A 16,753-nucleotide genomic window follows, 5' to 3' on the forward strand; every position below is an offset into this window, starting at 1 on the left:
AAATAATCCACCAAATGGTTCAGAGCCTACTCCGGACAGACTATGGCTTATATCATGTTATATAGGCTGGCTTGCAATGAGCACTCATATATAGGATTTCCAGTGAAAACTAGATGTATGAGTGCTCATTGCAAGCTAGCCTATATTACATAATATAAGCCATAGTCTGTCCGGGGTATTAAGTTCCAATCGAACCGTCAAACGCGGTTCCAATCGAGCACTGTAAATAAACACGAGCACTGCACGAGGAAAGGCGTGAGGAGTATTGCAGTGCTGGTAGCGTTCAATGCTGTCAAAAATAGTGATTTTAGTGACCATGTTGAAGAAATAAGTGACCAAATAGTGACTTATAGTTGTAAAAAAGTAACTAAAAAGTGACTAAAAAGTGACCTAAGTGTAGGGATCAAGAGGGATAGCAAGAAAAATATGATTGAATTCGAGAAGCTCGTAAAGAAAGATGAGAGGGTTACTGAGAAAAACTCGGAAAAATCATAACGGGATTGAAAAGGGTTTTGAAATAACTGAATAATAAGAGGGAGAGAAGTAGAGAGAGTGAGAAGTCGACAAAGGAGTAATAGAGGGAGAGGAAGGTGGGATGAGAACGATTGTATAACAGGAGAGAAACAGAGAAATAAAAATAAAAGACAGTCTTGTGATTGGCTTTAGTGAAGCAAGATCAATGAGTTGTTGTTTACTTCAGAGATGCGAAATATCCGAAAAGACACGACACTAAGGAAGAAAATTAGTCGTTCTGATGGCGTACCAAATAAATGTTTGATGTTTTAGACTTGACTTGAAAATTTCTTAAATGTCAACCTCCATCACAATACCAGGGCTGGTAGCGAGTCACTTTTTAGTGACTTGGTCACTTTTTTCAAGCTAGTCACTAAAAAGTTTCTTTTTTTAAGACCAAGTCACTAAAGTCACTTTTTCTTGTAATAAGTCACTATTTCAAACTTTTTTAAACGTGAATTTATTTCAAGATTCATCATTCTTCTAGATAGGCCTACGTTTTGTTCTATTTTTGAACAGTTCGAAGTTATTAATTAATTTGGGTATGAAAAGTATAAATCATCTATCACGTCAGGTCTATTATAATCTTTTACATCATCATAAATTTATTATTATTATTATTGCAACAACTAAAAAAAATGAACTGCACCCGGAGCTGCTAATAGTTTTCCGCTATCCGATGACATGCATAAATCTAAATGGTAATTACAATTGAAATGTAGCTGAAATATAATAAATCAGTTTCAAATCGGCTTTCATCTAAACGAAAATTCATTTATCTATATGGTAGATTGCTTACACTACATAATCGAGAGTTTTCCGTTACGCTTTGATCGGGAGGAAACCGACAGAATTGAAACCACTTTTCCCTGACGACGCTATCTTTGGGAAACCAGAAACTAACAATTTGTCACATTTTATTCGTGTTTTTTTTTACAGAAGGATGCCGTGCTTTACAATAGAATTTTTCAAATAATGACTACAAAAGTATTCGTTTCACCCGCTGAAGAAGACGACAGTCGCTTAAATTAAAAGTCACTTGAAGTTAACACAAAATTGCGGGTTACCAAGCTTTGCACACAAAATAACTTATTTGGACAACTAGATTTACTTTTATTCTCTCCGCGCGTTTTTTTTTAAACACCATCTCTGACCAGAGTCACACGACTCGCAGAACAGGCATAAACGTGAAAAAACCCAAAATTCGGGGAACATTTTTCCAAATCAAAACTTAATTAAAGCAGTTTAATTCATAATAATAATTTATGACCGCCATCCTATTCCAAACATCAGTTCTCGTACAGATCGGTAATAGAGAGCACCTACTAGCTGTCACACAAAATGAATTAATCCTCGATATATGGATCGATCTGGGTTTTTATTTATACCTACTGTGGAAAAAAATCCAATAAAAAATCAAGTTGTGTAGAAACAAAACAATTTACTTCAAAGATATATAAGCTTTGCAACATGTTTCAATAGCAAGTTAGGACTAAAATGTACCTGTGAATTAGTGCGAGTTTTATTTATATTAAAATGTATGACATTCAGGTATTTAAGAGGTGAGTGGGAAATTTTATGAATTAGTTAAGTAACATAATCCATTGAAGTCCACATGTGATATTCTTGGATGCCTGCTACTAAGGCCGGACAATCCTACTCACCGGTTTATTATTATCATCTATATCAATTCGTTTGATTATTGTCAGAAGAATGAACCTCAGGACGTTTCCATTCGCTGTATTTTTTTTTCATCCATATTTTCTTTGTGGAAGTGTTCACACCACTTCGAGTTCCAAACATGTTCATCGCCTTGCAGAAATTAAATCCTAGTTTTAAATAAAATCCCTCTTGGTCAATAGTTGACAAATATATAGTTTTAAGATTAAGGGTTTCAAAGCAATGATTTTCCACTTCGATCATTAGAAACTTCCCGAGACCTTTTCCCCGATATCGTCGGTCTACGACGACTGTTTCGATGAAGGCGGCTTCCACGTCGGAGGGAATCGAAGACAACTTAGCGTGCGCAAGAACTGTCGATTCTTTGTTATTAATGTTATCGATCAATATCATACTGGTTGGTAATGTATCTTTGGATGATTTTAAACTCCAAAGGCGTGCAGTGTATGAACGAGGCCATTCTGAATTTATCAACTGTATGCACTGGTCCAGTAATTTTTCATGATGGTGAATCGGCGCAACTATGTAGGAGTCGGAAACCGAAGATTTTCCCTAAAAAAGGAAAAAGTATGACAACTTAGTAAGAATTGAATTTTACATAGTTTGAGGTAGTAGCAACAGAGAAGTATTCATTCATAAAACGCTCGGTGCGCCTCGCGATAAAAATAACCATTGTTGTAATTCTAAAATTAACCGACACCGCAGAGACGCTCTTGCAATTCAAAAAATGCACGCCACTATGAAAGGTTTATTGCAGGTTAATGGTCGTGAAATAACTTAGACGCGTGTGTACAGGTCACACAAAAAGAAACGTGTTCATTTAATAAATTGTTTATCATGAAATTTCTTCCCAACTTCAATTTTATAAGTTCAATATTTTGTAATATTTCCAGTTTAAAAATAAAGTAATTTTTTTTAATCGATTGTAATCAATTTGCTGTAGGGAATGAGAGCAGTGCAGGCAGCGATATATCTAGCTATATCGCTGCCCGCACTGCCCTCATTCCCAACATTTGCTACAGGATTTCAAACCAGAAGTTCTTCAGATTAAACATTATTAAGTTATTAGTACGCAAATTTTGCATTTGACATTTTTTTAACAACTTTGGATCACTGTAAATAATGCGTATGACGTTTGATATCAAGTTACTCAATATCACTAAATATAGGCTGTAATGTAAACGGGGTATCAGATCGGATTCATGACTGAATCATGGTGTCAATCCTGCATAAGCCTTGGTCTCCTTAATAAAGAAACAATAACAACATGCTATCATGATACGGAAATGTTCAAATATAGCTTGACATGAAAAGTATATTCAAATCTCGGATTAATAAAATTTAGAGCAATTGATGGCTCTTTGAAAACTGGTTTAGTCACCGTTCAATGTGCCATTTGGATTATAGTTGTATGTTGCATCCTGGAATATTATATAGCATTTTAGAAAAGTGAGGGTAAAATACCAACATTTATCCACCTTCAGTTAGATCTCATAAGTCTTCAAAGCCTCATTCAAAATTAAGATTCCGACTAGAGATCTTGAACCATATTAAAGAAACTACACCTCAAAACATAAATTATAAACTAGCAGAATTATTTGTCGAAGTTCTAAAACTATTTTCAATCAAATCAGCGATAAATTGATTTTTTTTTCTCGATACGCTGATGTTGGATGTTAACAATTATTCTGCATTTCTACGTCTAGAATTAGAAATACCAAATCACACTTATTCAGCAGAATTGAAATTCATACTGAATTTGCTTTTCATTCTGGTTCAAGCTGATTTAGTTTTCAAATTAGAATTTGCTTGATTTCTGACAAACTTCAGTTTGATCGTTCGTTTGAGAAATACTGTGAGTATTTCTAGTTCGTTTCTGTAGACCTGGGTCCACATTTCATACTACTTAGCGTTCATGCTTCGTTTCGACTTCCATAATGAGACCCAAAACTCAAACACAAACTTGTTATTAATCTTTTGTGTGTTCCCTGAGACGAACCAGCGTTCGGCTGAAAGTCTCCCTAATAAAGATAACTAACTAATCTTTTGTGTGGTGTTTTTAAATATTATACTCATGGCGTATCTTTTATACTCAGAGCATTTTTTCAACGTAGGCTCTGGGCCCTCAATTTTGTTTTAATATTTGATAGGTATTTGAGACATATTAAGTGTTGGAAATCAAAATTTCACACATTGATAGACTGTTCTTAAACTTTATCCATTAATTTTTAACTAAAATAAGTGTTACTCTTGAAGTTCGGTACACTCTCTATGACATTCCCCAAGGGTTGGGCCATTAGATTCAGTTTAAAATTTTGATCCACTGGTGTAAAAGAGATTGCGGTTTTTGAAAATTGATAAATCTCCATCGATATATTTTTGGATCTAGGCCACGCATACATTTCCGACTATTTTTGTCAATAACAGTTCGATAAATGAAAAACTCGGCAGGAATCGTTTATGTGCCAAGGTGCGAGATACTTGAGAACAAGGACACAAACTAGTAGTACCTTTTAAGGCAATATGTATCCATATTCTTGGTGTCATACACATTATTTAATGTTTTACTAATCTCAAAGCACCGGAAGTGTCCAAAGGAGCTTCTTACTCACAACAGCAATGAACAAAAACAGCTGTGCTAAATATAAAACTAGTAGGGCACGATTTGAATTTTCTCTTCTCCAAAATAGAAAAAAAAAAACTTACCATAACCGAAAGTTTTTTTTTAAGAAAACACAAATGATTGTTCTAGAAATTGTACAATAAATCAAACGTTTGCAATAATGTATATTACGATAAAAAGATGCCGATTTAAAATAGATGCTGCACGACTCGTGAGCTATAATAGCACAGTTGATTTTTGTAGCATGTTTTATGGTGGCAGAAGTCAAGGTTGAAGGGTGTCGTGGTTCCATGTAAAAACACTAAGTCTGTTAGTATAAAACAGGCCGTCTCTTTCTTTTCCTCTTGTTTTGCGAGGAGCAACGAATAACGAATAAGCAACGTCATACTACCCATTTCTTAAAACAGAAATAGAGAGCAAGAGCAAGAGCAAGAAATACTAAATTCACACTGCCAGATGTTTTGTAGACAACGTTGGTCGAGGCCGATGAGGTGATGTTTGAGAAACAGATTTTGACAGAAAGCGATATGGCTGCGGCAGGAGTTATGCGATCTCCGTTAAGTTTTGATAATGAGTTGGCTGAGTTCTGGTTTGAGAAAAGAGAAAATGGTGAGTGTACCAATTTTCAACCTACTTCTATTTTTCAACCCTCGTATAATCGGTACAGTTGAAAACCGGAAAACCCCACACTTGTATATTTTCCCAGAAAGACTTTCCTTTTTCAGACAACTTTATCTCAGACATCACTTTGATTAGAAGGGACGATTTCGTGCTACAATTTAATACAAAATGTTAAAGACACCATTTTGAAAAAAAATACAAGATTTTTTGCAAAGATTTGTTTAGTATAAAGATAATAGTTGTTGATCAATGGTTTGCTATTGAAAATTGATGAACAAGGTATATTAAATGGAGGATAGTTCAGTTTAGCAGAACAAGAGTGCCATTTGCTACGTATTGTTTGCTTTAAATGAACATCTTCCATAAAGTTGATCCCCACGGTGAACATAAGAACTAAAAACATGATGATGGTTTCATAATTCCTTCACGGTGAGGCATGATAGAGAAGTTTTTAAATGCTTGTAATAAATTATTGAGGCATTTTAATTAAATTGAGTTAGCACTACGTGGTTAAAACCACAAACAAAGTGACAGTCGATTAACTGGCGAAGAAATCAATTAAAATACACTTTTGGTCTTTTTTTACCCAGTTTTTTTACGCGTTTTTTTTACACGCGTTTTTTTTATTACAATGTTCTTTACACGGTTTTTCGCGATTTACACGGTACGTTTTTAACGATTTCTCGACAACGATACAACCTATCGACTTAATTCCAATCACATTATCCGTTTCAAGCTATAGGTAATCGAATGGCATACCTTAAAAAAAAAATACAATTTTTTGTATAAATACAGAATGTTCTATGCAATGCTTAAGCACTGTGGCCTCTTATGCGTATAACGGCAGTTTAAGCATGTGAAAAATCAAAATCTCGGTAGGTTTTTTTACACGGTACATCCCCCGTGTAAAAAAATACCCGAGTGTAATGTGGTTCGCTGTAAAAGAATTTTCTTAGCTGCTTGTGCCATCAGCCACCAGATGGGCTAGTATTTTTGTTTTGATTTGAATAAAGTTGATTTTGTGCGCTATGATATTTGACAGTGTCCAAAGCACAATCGAAATGAGGCTCGCAAACTCAACTTTAACTTAACGGTATTGGCGATCTAACCGATAGCGCTCGTGGCGAATAGGAGAAATAGAAGAATGATGATGGTCTTATTTTTTTTTCTTTATTAAAGAGATTTTTAGCCATAGGCTAGTTCATCTCTTAATGATGGTCTTAAGGTGATTCCTCGTAGAGTCCACAAATGGCCACCACGTACGCTATACATGCACTTCCACTTCGAATTTTCAATTACACAAATCTCGGAGATCGGTGCCCCATTTCACCTGAAATTGCTACTTCATGTATGCTGCAGTGCAGTAAACGTGGAGTAACAATTTGAATGTTGCACGTATTGTACAAGCTGATATTTGTGTACTTAAAGTTTCGAAGTGGTTCCGAGAATAAGGATGTCACAGCGATTCACCCTAAAATAGGTCGTATGAATTGGCAAATCAAAGTTGGCACTCAAGGAGAATAGAAGAACTATGAGAGTGATGATGGTTTCAAAATTTTAATCTGTGAGGTATACGAGAGCAATCTTAAAATGCTTTTATTTTGCAAATGGAGCATTTTCTACAATGCTACGCTAGTAGAAAACTGAAGGACTACTTAATAGACATATAATATAGAAAAAATAATGTCTTTTCAGATTTTTATGTGTAGACATAGATTTCAGCTTTTCTACAACTGTAGCAGCAACCAAATTTAAATAAAATGCTCCATTTGCAAAATAAAAGCATTTTAAGATTGCACTCGTATACCACCCCGTGGAATATTTTGTTTGAAAGCGTTTACTTTACGTTTCCCGTAAGAAAAGCACGGGAAAGTAAAGTAAACTCTTTTTATTCATACGGCCCAATGTTGCACGTTGAGGTATAGGAAAAAATCTTGAAAAGCATTTATTATTCGAAAAAAATATTTGTCATTTTTTTAAAAGCTGCTACGGGGGAAGAAACCTCAACAGCTATCCAATATACGTATAATTTTAAAATTTATTGTATTTCTTAGTTTTCGTTTGGATTTAAACTTTTCTAACATTGTATGCACAACCTTATTTATAGAAAATATTTTATTCGTTAAATAGAAGCATTTTTAAAATATTTTCCCATACCTTGCCGTGCAAAATTATGATACCATAATCTGTTTTCTAGTTCTCCTATTTGCCACAAGTGGCACTTTATGCTATCGTTAGATTGCCAATAGGATTAGAATTTTAAAATGCTTTTATTTCTAAAATAAATGTTTTATTACAGTATTCTCCCGCTATTCCGGCTCTTGTTAATCCAACAGTCGTTGATAGTCGAATTATTTATTCACAAATCTATCGGATAAATGGGAGCATGCTATAATTTTGACGTGGGACTACGTCTGTGATTTCTATATGGGGGTACACTTAGTGAAAATCGAAAATGGAACATCTAACGAAATTATGAAAGATTGTGAACGCATATTTTTCCAAAGCATTAATGTGAAATCAAATATATCATATTAACAATTTCACAAACGAAGTGACAGACGGAGCGGCTCGAAAACTTTGGTGACGCACCTGCTATTGCAATTTTTCAGTGTACCACATGGCAACACCACTACTACTGGATTGTACCACATGGCATCACTACTACCACAAACGAAGTGACAGACGACTAACTGGCGAACAAATCCATTTAAATAATGTGGTTCACTGTAATAGAATTTTCTTGGAAGCTTATGCCATCATCCACCAGATGGGTTAGTTTTTTTTGTTTTGATTTGAACAAAGTTGATTTTGTGTACAATGATTCTTTGACAGTGTGCAAAGAGTGCGTATCATTCAGTCATTTTTTTATGCATTTTAGTTTTGAGTAGAGTGAAAGAGATAGAACCAAAACATTCTAGTACATTTGGTGAAAATGCTAGTTCAATCTAGTAGTAGCACAAACGAAGTGACAGACGGAGCGGCTCGAAAACTTTGGTGACTAACCTGCTATTGCAATTTTTCAGTGTACCACATGGCAACACCACTACTACTGGATTGTACCACATGGCAACACTACTATTAGATTGAACTAGCATTTTCACCAAATGTACTAGAATGTTTTGGTTCTATCTCATTCACTCTACTCAAAACTGAAATGCATAAAAAAATGACAAAATGATACGCACTCTTTGCACACTGTCAAAGAATCATTGTACACAAAATCAACTTTGTTCAAATCAAAACAAAAAAACTAAAGCAACGTGTGTATTTCAGTTACCGTGGGGGCGTAATTTGTGATTAGCCTCGGTCCCTTTCAAATTGTATCATTATTTATGTACGGTCCTTAATATTTGAAATGATGTTTCGCATTCATCTAGTGATGGCCGATTTTCATTCGAATAATCGATTAATCGACTAACGAACCAAACAGTAACATATTTGTAATCGGTTATATCATGCCGATATAAGCATTAACTTCTGCAGAGGATCATCACCGATCGTTTCAAACAAGTTTTGCACTCTCATTGGTGGAAAAATGACATCACAGCGAACAAAAAATAATCGATTAGTTGTTAATCAGTGTTTGAAGTTTTCACTGTCCACTGAATAATTCACGTGTATTTTCGTAACCGTTGGACTCCCATGTGTCAGTAAACTAAACTGATTTCCTTGTATCGGCGAAACGACGAATCATGGCACATAAAGAATAAGAGAAAAATAAATCTTGCTTCATCGATGATCAAATACGTTCATACAAACGATTTACTACTGACGGTATCATCGAAAGAATCTTTATATTCGTGTGTACCATTCGGCATAGATTGTGTGCGTTAGTTTCTGTTCATGATACATCTGCGTATCGCAGTATAACCATAGAGGTAACTCTAAGACCACTGGGTCCCGAAGAAAATCATTATTATTTTTGGCTCACTCAGTACCAGAACAACGGTCCCAAGCAGTCCCAAGCTATTTCACTCACCCCTGCATGTTCTGCATGAATCCACACACCCCTGATGTTATCTGTCAAACTTTCATAGCGAATCAAAACAAACATAGTGTAGTAATAGAATTTCAAATAGAATAGGGTACGTTAATCGTTTGCTTGGGACCAATAGGCTACTAAAGTGGTGAGCCAATTTAAAATCGTTAGTTTCGTATTGATTGTTGGTATAACACTGGCGAATGGTTCATATTTAGCAACATGTAATGACACTGAATATGGATGGTCAAAAGCTGTTGCATAAAGTGAACATTAACTTTGCACATCGAATTAGGTGGGTTATTGGGGGAGATTTTGTATTGCCAGGTTCCTACTTTTGCGTATATATTCTTAATAAATATAAACATTGAAATACTTTATTCCTGAAAACTTTTTCAGAGGATTTCCAACAAAACATAATGCCTAGTACCCCCCATGTTCTTGACTGGATTTTCTTAATCGGTCGGGATGTTAAGGCGTCGTCCACTGTCCATGGTGTGGCATGTGCTAGCATGTCAAAACATGCACACGAGTGGGTACCTCGATTAATGTCAGACACCCACTGCACCACTACTGTCGCGGCGATGTGGCATGTCAAAACATTATGCTGAAACTTTGCATGTGGCGAACGTAAACATGATGTTAATCAAGGTGTTTTCTTATATGGCGGCGGAGTGACATCTGCTAGCATGGTAAAAAAGCTTGTCGAGGTTCGCCTTACGCCACATTACATCCACATGATCTTTTGGCATGTTGTATGATGCCACACCGTCGCCACAACAGTGGGCGCCTCGTCTCGTGTCCGCAGTACGTTGTTCTAGAGTTATTCCGATTACACGAGTGAATCGCGTAAATGGAATACACGTAGCATGTGGGATTTGATTTAATTGGTTCCAAAATGGAATACCCCGTGATCCCGGCGATATAGGAAGTTACTGTCTTAGGCAAACATTTTAAGGTGAATAAGGTCTTTCGGATGGTGCACATATAAGTTCAGAGTTCAGTCACTAGGCGGCGTAAGTGTATATATGAGATTTACTATGTGCTATTTATATCTCATGAACCTGACTTTCATGGAAAATACAGTCCTCAACAATGTTTTTTTTTCGGTGGACACGGTTTTTCACATGAAGAACAGGTTAGTTGCGACTGCTCCTGTTACGCGGTGCTATCATAGAGGTAACTCTAAAACCACTGGGTCCCGAAGAAAATCATTATTATTTTTGGCTCACTCAGTACCAGAACAACGGTCCCAAGCAGTCCCAAGCTATTTCACTCACCCCTGCATGTTCTGCATGAATCCACACACCCCTGATGTTATCTGTCAAACTTTCATAGCGAATCAAAACAAACATAGTGTAGTAATAGAATTTCAACTAGAATAGGGTACGTTAATCGTTTGCTTGGGACCAATAGGCTACTAAAGTGGTGAGCCAATTTAAAATCGTTAGTTTCGTATTGATTGTTGGTGCTATTGCATATGTGATATTTACTATGTGCTTTATCACAAGGCCCTGACTTACTAGGAAAATACAGTCTTCTACATAGTTGGTAAGCTAACCAAGTCATATAAAATGATGGACAATAAGTGTGGAACCTACTCACTACACGGCGCTAGTGTGTGTAATAGCTTGTGCATGTATCATATCTCAAAACTTTGGCATACTGGGAAATAACTGTTCACTGCAAAGTTGTTCAGATGGCCAAGGTCACTGCAGAGTTGTCCAAAAAATATATGAAAACTTTCACGGATTTTTCATACGTTGTCGTAAGCGTGATTGACAAATTTTATGGATAATCCGGATCATCTGGACAACCTGTTTGTGGCCTCTAGGGTGTATAATTTGACCTTAATGCCTAAATCAGTCAGAAAATACATCAACAAGAGCTTGCGCAAAAAAACATGGAGCTCTAGGACCAGTTTCATGAATTGACCACTTCTACGGATGTTTGGGATCTCATAGAAGATCAATGTGCTGCATATTTTGACCACAAATGAATGCACAAAAAATCATTTAGCTATAGGCCAGTTTAATTAATTTACCTCTTTCACGGATGTTCCGGATCTTTCGGAGGACCAGTCTGTGATTCCCAGGGTCTATATTCTGGCCACAATGTGAAATTAATTCTAAAAACACATCAAAAAGTGTGTTCGCAAAAAACCACCCAAAAAACAATCGTCTATAGACTTCTTGCCGCAAGATCTCACTAAACCAACCGTGCTGGTATAACAGTGTAAAACCGATTTATTTATTATTTTCAACCACGAAATCAACTGTCAAAGTGTTCGACCTGACAGTGGTTTGTTTTTTATTTTCAACCAGTAGAAAGCATGTATTAGTGCAACTGCTCACTAATACTAACGGTGGCAGAGAAGTCTATTGAAGAAACGACTTCTTGGCCATTTTATTCAACTGCATGCTTAATAGTACTTATACTATTTTTAATAATAACTTCTGTTCAGGCTTTGTTCACACAAATCTGGAGAATTTATTCAACCTCAACATTGAACTACTTGGTGTTGTATAAGGTATATCGAGAAGCTTTTATTCGACTTATATGAGTTGTAACAGAGCTTATTCGATAACATTTTTGATTATTCAGCGTTTATTAGACATCACTGCTTTCCTTAAAACAGTGATGCTCTGTATACGCTTGATTCTCGTGTGAAGTAACGATTAATTAGACATTATTATACATTTATTAAACGTGAATTATCGTGGGAAAATTAACCCGAAAATAAGAGGGACGCCCTAATAAAAATAACCATAAAGAGAGCTTAACGACGTGTTCGTAGTATCATCCAAACCATTTGTGGGATAGTTAACCCATTCGGGGTACAGTTCGTTTATGGTATTTGTTTATTATGGCGGGGACATGGAAGGGTGTGATTTTTTTTCATTATTTCTGACGTGGCTCGCACCACACAGATATTAGAAAATTTAGTAAATACTTATACATGTCGTTGCATGGGATTTGACCCATGTACCTTCCGATCACCAGCCGCTTGCCTTCTCATCTGAGCTATCCTAGGATTCATCATATGGGCAATTCGATAATCAATAAAATCTTGCTTGAAAGTAAATACACAGCAAAAAAATAATTTTGATATCACGTCAAAGTGGATGCACTACAATCAACAATCAATATGAAACTAACGATTTTAAATTGGCGCACCACTTTAGTAGCCTATTGGTCCCAAGCAAACGATTAACGTACCCTATTCTAGTCGAAATTCTAGTACTACGCAATGTTTGTTTTGATTCGCTATGAAAGTTTGACAGATAAAATGAGGGGTTATTGGTTTTTCCTATGTTTCGAGGGGTGATTCGACAAGCTTGGGACCGAAGATAGTACCAGAGGTGAGCCAAAAAGTTGAGCACGTTTCTTCGGGACCTACTTGTCTTAGAGTTACCTCTATGCTACAATCATGTCGAAAATATGGTGTAATATTACTTGCTAAAAAGGACAAAATTATTATTAATACAATGCATGAACTGACATTACGCTGCTTTTACTGCATTTGTTTATTTATGTGGTCATAAAAATTACATGAAATTTTCGACATGATTGTAGCATAGAGGTAACTCTAAGACCACTGGGTCCCGAAGAAAATCATTATTATTTTTGGCTCACTCAGTACCAGAACAACGGTCCCAAGCAGTCCCAAGCTATTTCACTCACCCCTGCATGTTCTGCATGAATCCACACACCCCTGATGTTATCTGTCAAACTTTCATAGCGAATCAAAACAAACATAGTGTAGTAATAGAATGTCAACTAGAATAGGGTACGTTAATCGTTTGCTTGGGACCAATAGGCTACTAAAGTGGTGAGCCAATTTAAAATCGTTAGTTTCGTATTGATTGTTGATTGTAGTGCATCCATTTTGATGTGATATCAAAATTATTTTTTTGCTGTGTACCTATTAGCACTCCCGATCGCAACTCTAGCTCCTTCAAGGCCCGTGACATCACATTGAAAACTATTTCTGCTATCAGTGAGAGCAAACTGAGAACTAAATATGATGTCCTTTTTCTTGTTGATAACAAAACAAGAATTCAATTTGATGTTATGCTAAGGCAATGAAAACAAACATGCAACAACATATTTTGAAGAGCAAATGTACAGTAAAATGAAAACAAAATTTGGTAGGGGAATTTACGTATTCTCGGCAACCTAAGCAGCGACCTTCTTTCTATAGCCTTTTCTCTAAGGAACGCACACATATGCAGTATTGGTTTGTCTACAATCTTTTGCTGCCAGCTGCTCTAACAATTTCAGTCGAAAGAATTGTCAAAAACTGTTTTGAAACGCTTTTACAAAGCTCCAATCTTCTCTAGTGAGAGCGAGTATTGTCGGCAACCAGTTTTTCTTCGGCAACCATTCCATTTGAACTGCATGTAAATCTGCTGTTCTATTATCGGCAACTCGAAATCAGCTACAATTTGTAGTGCGTGTATTTCATTTCAAGAAAACCTTGCTAGATTGCTTTTTCTCAGTGGTAAAAATATAGTCAAATTGAAGCTGAAAGCATAAAGAATCGTTTGCATGCATTCAGCGAAGTGTTTTCGTAAGAAAATTCAGTGAAAATAGTGTTTCAATTTGGGTTGCCGAAAATAGTCTGGCATGCCGAAGCCGTCATTTCCCCTATCAAATTTGTCAATTGCGTATACTGAAATCAAATTATCATTTCAGTTTGAAGATTATATCAAAACTCGATTTGATTTTGCTGTCTTTTTGATGCTGGACTTTGCTCGGGATGCTTGCTTAAATTTTAAACTAGATCAATTCATTCATTGTCGTGAGCCATGTGATCGATGATTACTATTTAAATTAATTAGACGCAGAACACAAATAAAAAAAGGGTTGAGCTTGGGATTGTACTCACGACCTTCTACTTGGAAAGCGGAAACGGTAACCACTACTCTACTGATTTCGTCTTGTTGTTAGACTGGACCAGTGTTGTCGAATAATGAATCTAATACGTCATTTATAAAGCATTTACAAATAATGTGATTACAACATGGATGCATAGTGGTATGGTATAAGAGCTATTATGCTGACTGTATTCACCTTTATTCAGCAATGTTGTAAAGCAATACATTGAAATCTAAACATGGGGCTAGAGAACATTTATTAGACGTCTAACAACTCAAATTTCATGAATTTACCGCTTTTACGGATGTTCCGGATCGTACAGAGGACGATTTCGTGTCCCACTGGAAGACACATTGTACCAAAATGAGAACAATTAACAACTTTCCCGAAGACCCCAGGAAGTTATCTCTACATATAACTTTAAAATCAGAGTTTATCAGAGTTTTATTGACTGTATATAAATTTAGTTCCATTCATTTCATTTTTTTTTTTCGTGTTCATAATAAATATAACTTACTAACTTACCCGCGTTCCATTTCTTCGATTAGGGGGAGGAGGGGCATAGTTAACAGGTGGGGCATAGTGAGCATCCCGCAGTTTGCCTCTGGATCTCCAGCTGCATGAAACAAACCAACAGGTAGTAGGTTCAATATCATTATGATATTGGTCCTACCACCAACCAATTTGTTCCGAACGGCCGGAAGTCCAAGCTGGTGTACGGGATGCTCACTATACACCACCTGTTCACTATGCCCCTCTTACCCCTATTTCTTCCCTTATTCGCTAGTAAGGTACCGCAGGACGAAGGAATGTTTCTTATGTACCTAGCTGCACTTTGCTACTGCCAGAGTTGGTGCGACGTTTGCGTTCCTTATGTATCATCCACTGCTTTGTATTTATCTGTGCGGTAGAAACAAAGAGAAGATATGTGCAGTTCAAAGTTGTATACAATCATTGAACGCGTCATTCGGAGAACTGTTGTGATCGTTTTTTTGTATTCAACCATCGTTCTTCGTTTCGTTCATTCTTTTGGTGCTACACAACTGAATACTCTTATTCGGCAAAGGTGTCTGACACTTCACTCATTTGTGAATATCTATTCATGAACAGTTACGAACCTGACACACGGTAGTTCAATGGCATGTTGACAGATTTCCAAACACTGCATTGTTAATCGAGTAATTAAAAATTGGGACATCTCTGATTTTGGTGTGATTGTTTTGATAAAAAAGCGCGCAAAATTTCATCTCTACCGAGGGGGCAGCAAAACCACAAAATTACCTTGCATACTGGGGGTATTCATTGGATGAAAGGGACCGTGAAAGAGGTCACTAAAATTGAAAGTTTTTCGTCCGACAGTTTCATCTTAGTATTCATCTTTGACTGACCCATCTGGTGGATGATGGCACAAGCTTCCAAGAAAATTCTATTACAGTGAACCACATTATTTTAATGGGTTTCTTCGCCAGTTAGTCGTCTGTAACTTCGTTTGTGCTATTGGACTGTCAAACTGGCTACCTATCGTGCAAAGTAAACAAACATTACGATGCTATGAAAGGTCCACGAAAGGTATCGCAATAAAATATAAAATATAATCGAAGAAATGATCATAAACACACAGTGAGCATTAAATTGTCATGGGATACGTTTGGTAACGATCAGTAATGAGAATTTCTACTATTTTTTGTTAAGATGATTGGACAAAATCACTGATAGAATGATTTACAACAGCCGCTATTTTTTTTGCTCGCTAGAAGTCATTTGAAGTTGATGTAGCAGTCCTCTGTTGCCAAATGAAAAGAAAGGGAATCTTTCGAAAACCGTGATGCGAGTTCAACTGTTTTTCTCTTGGCGTGACTCATTATACACCGACTCTAGTTTATACCAGCCCAGTGGCAGGCGCGTACACGGTAACCAGCGTAAACACATTAATGAGTAAAAAAATACACATTTTTTATATTTATATGCAGCTGTCAAAAAATGTGTAAATTTGGAGATCTTAAAATGTGTAAAAAAAATACACATTTTAAGAATGAAGTACCAGTCAAAAAATGTGTATTTTTATACTCATTAATGGGTAAAAAAACTTCAAACTTTGCTGTATCCTGCGTAAACAAGACGCCATTTGTATATATTTCCTGTTTAACGGAAAATGAAGGAACTATATTCCAAGCTGGACAGTGCAACCAAAGATGAATACTAAGATGAAACTGTCGGAAGAAACACTTTCTATTTTAGTGTCTTCTTTCACGGTCCCTTTCATCCAATGAGAACCCCCGGTATTCAAGGTAATTTTGTGGTTTTGCTGCCCCCTCGGAAGAGATGAAATTTTGCGCTCATTTTTATCAAAACAATCAAACCAAAATCAGAGATGTCCCATTTTTTAATTACTCGATTAACAACTAATCGATTATTTTTTGTTCGCTGTGCTGCAATTTTTCCACCAATGAGAG

At 36.3% G+C, this 16,753-nt stretch overlaps 1 protein-coding gene across 1 annotated transcript; it reads right to left on the reverse strand.

Annotated features, from left to right (window-relative positions):
* Positions 1-1,088: 1,088 nt before the first annotated feature.
* Naa80 (N-alpha-acetyltransferase 80) lies at positions 1,089-5,245 on the reverse strand. Its single transcript, XM_065238121.1, has 2 exons — positions 4,900-5,245; positions 1,089-2,745 (listed from the first exon to the last, which is right to left on the reverse strand). The coding sequence occupies exons 1-2, from the start codon at positions 4,900-4,902 to the stop codon at positions 2,200-2,202; spliced, it is 549 nt and encodes a 182-aa protein (XP_065094193.1). The 5' UTR covers positions 4,903-5,245; the 3' UTR covers positions 1,089-2,199.
* Positions 5,246-16,753: the final 11,508 nt, after the last annotated feature.

This window comes from Ochlerotatus camptorhynchus, unplaced genomic scaffold, assembly GCF_037179485.1.
Source record: "Ochlerotatus camptorhynchus isolate MF236.1 unplaced genomic scaffold, CSIRO-AGI_Acam_v1.1 ptg000708l, whole genome shotgun sequence".
NCBI classification, from domain to species: domain Eukaryota; kingdom Metazoa; phylum Arthropoda; class Insecta; order Diptera; family Culicidae; genus Ochlerotatus; species Ochlerotatus camptorhynchus.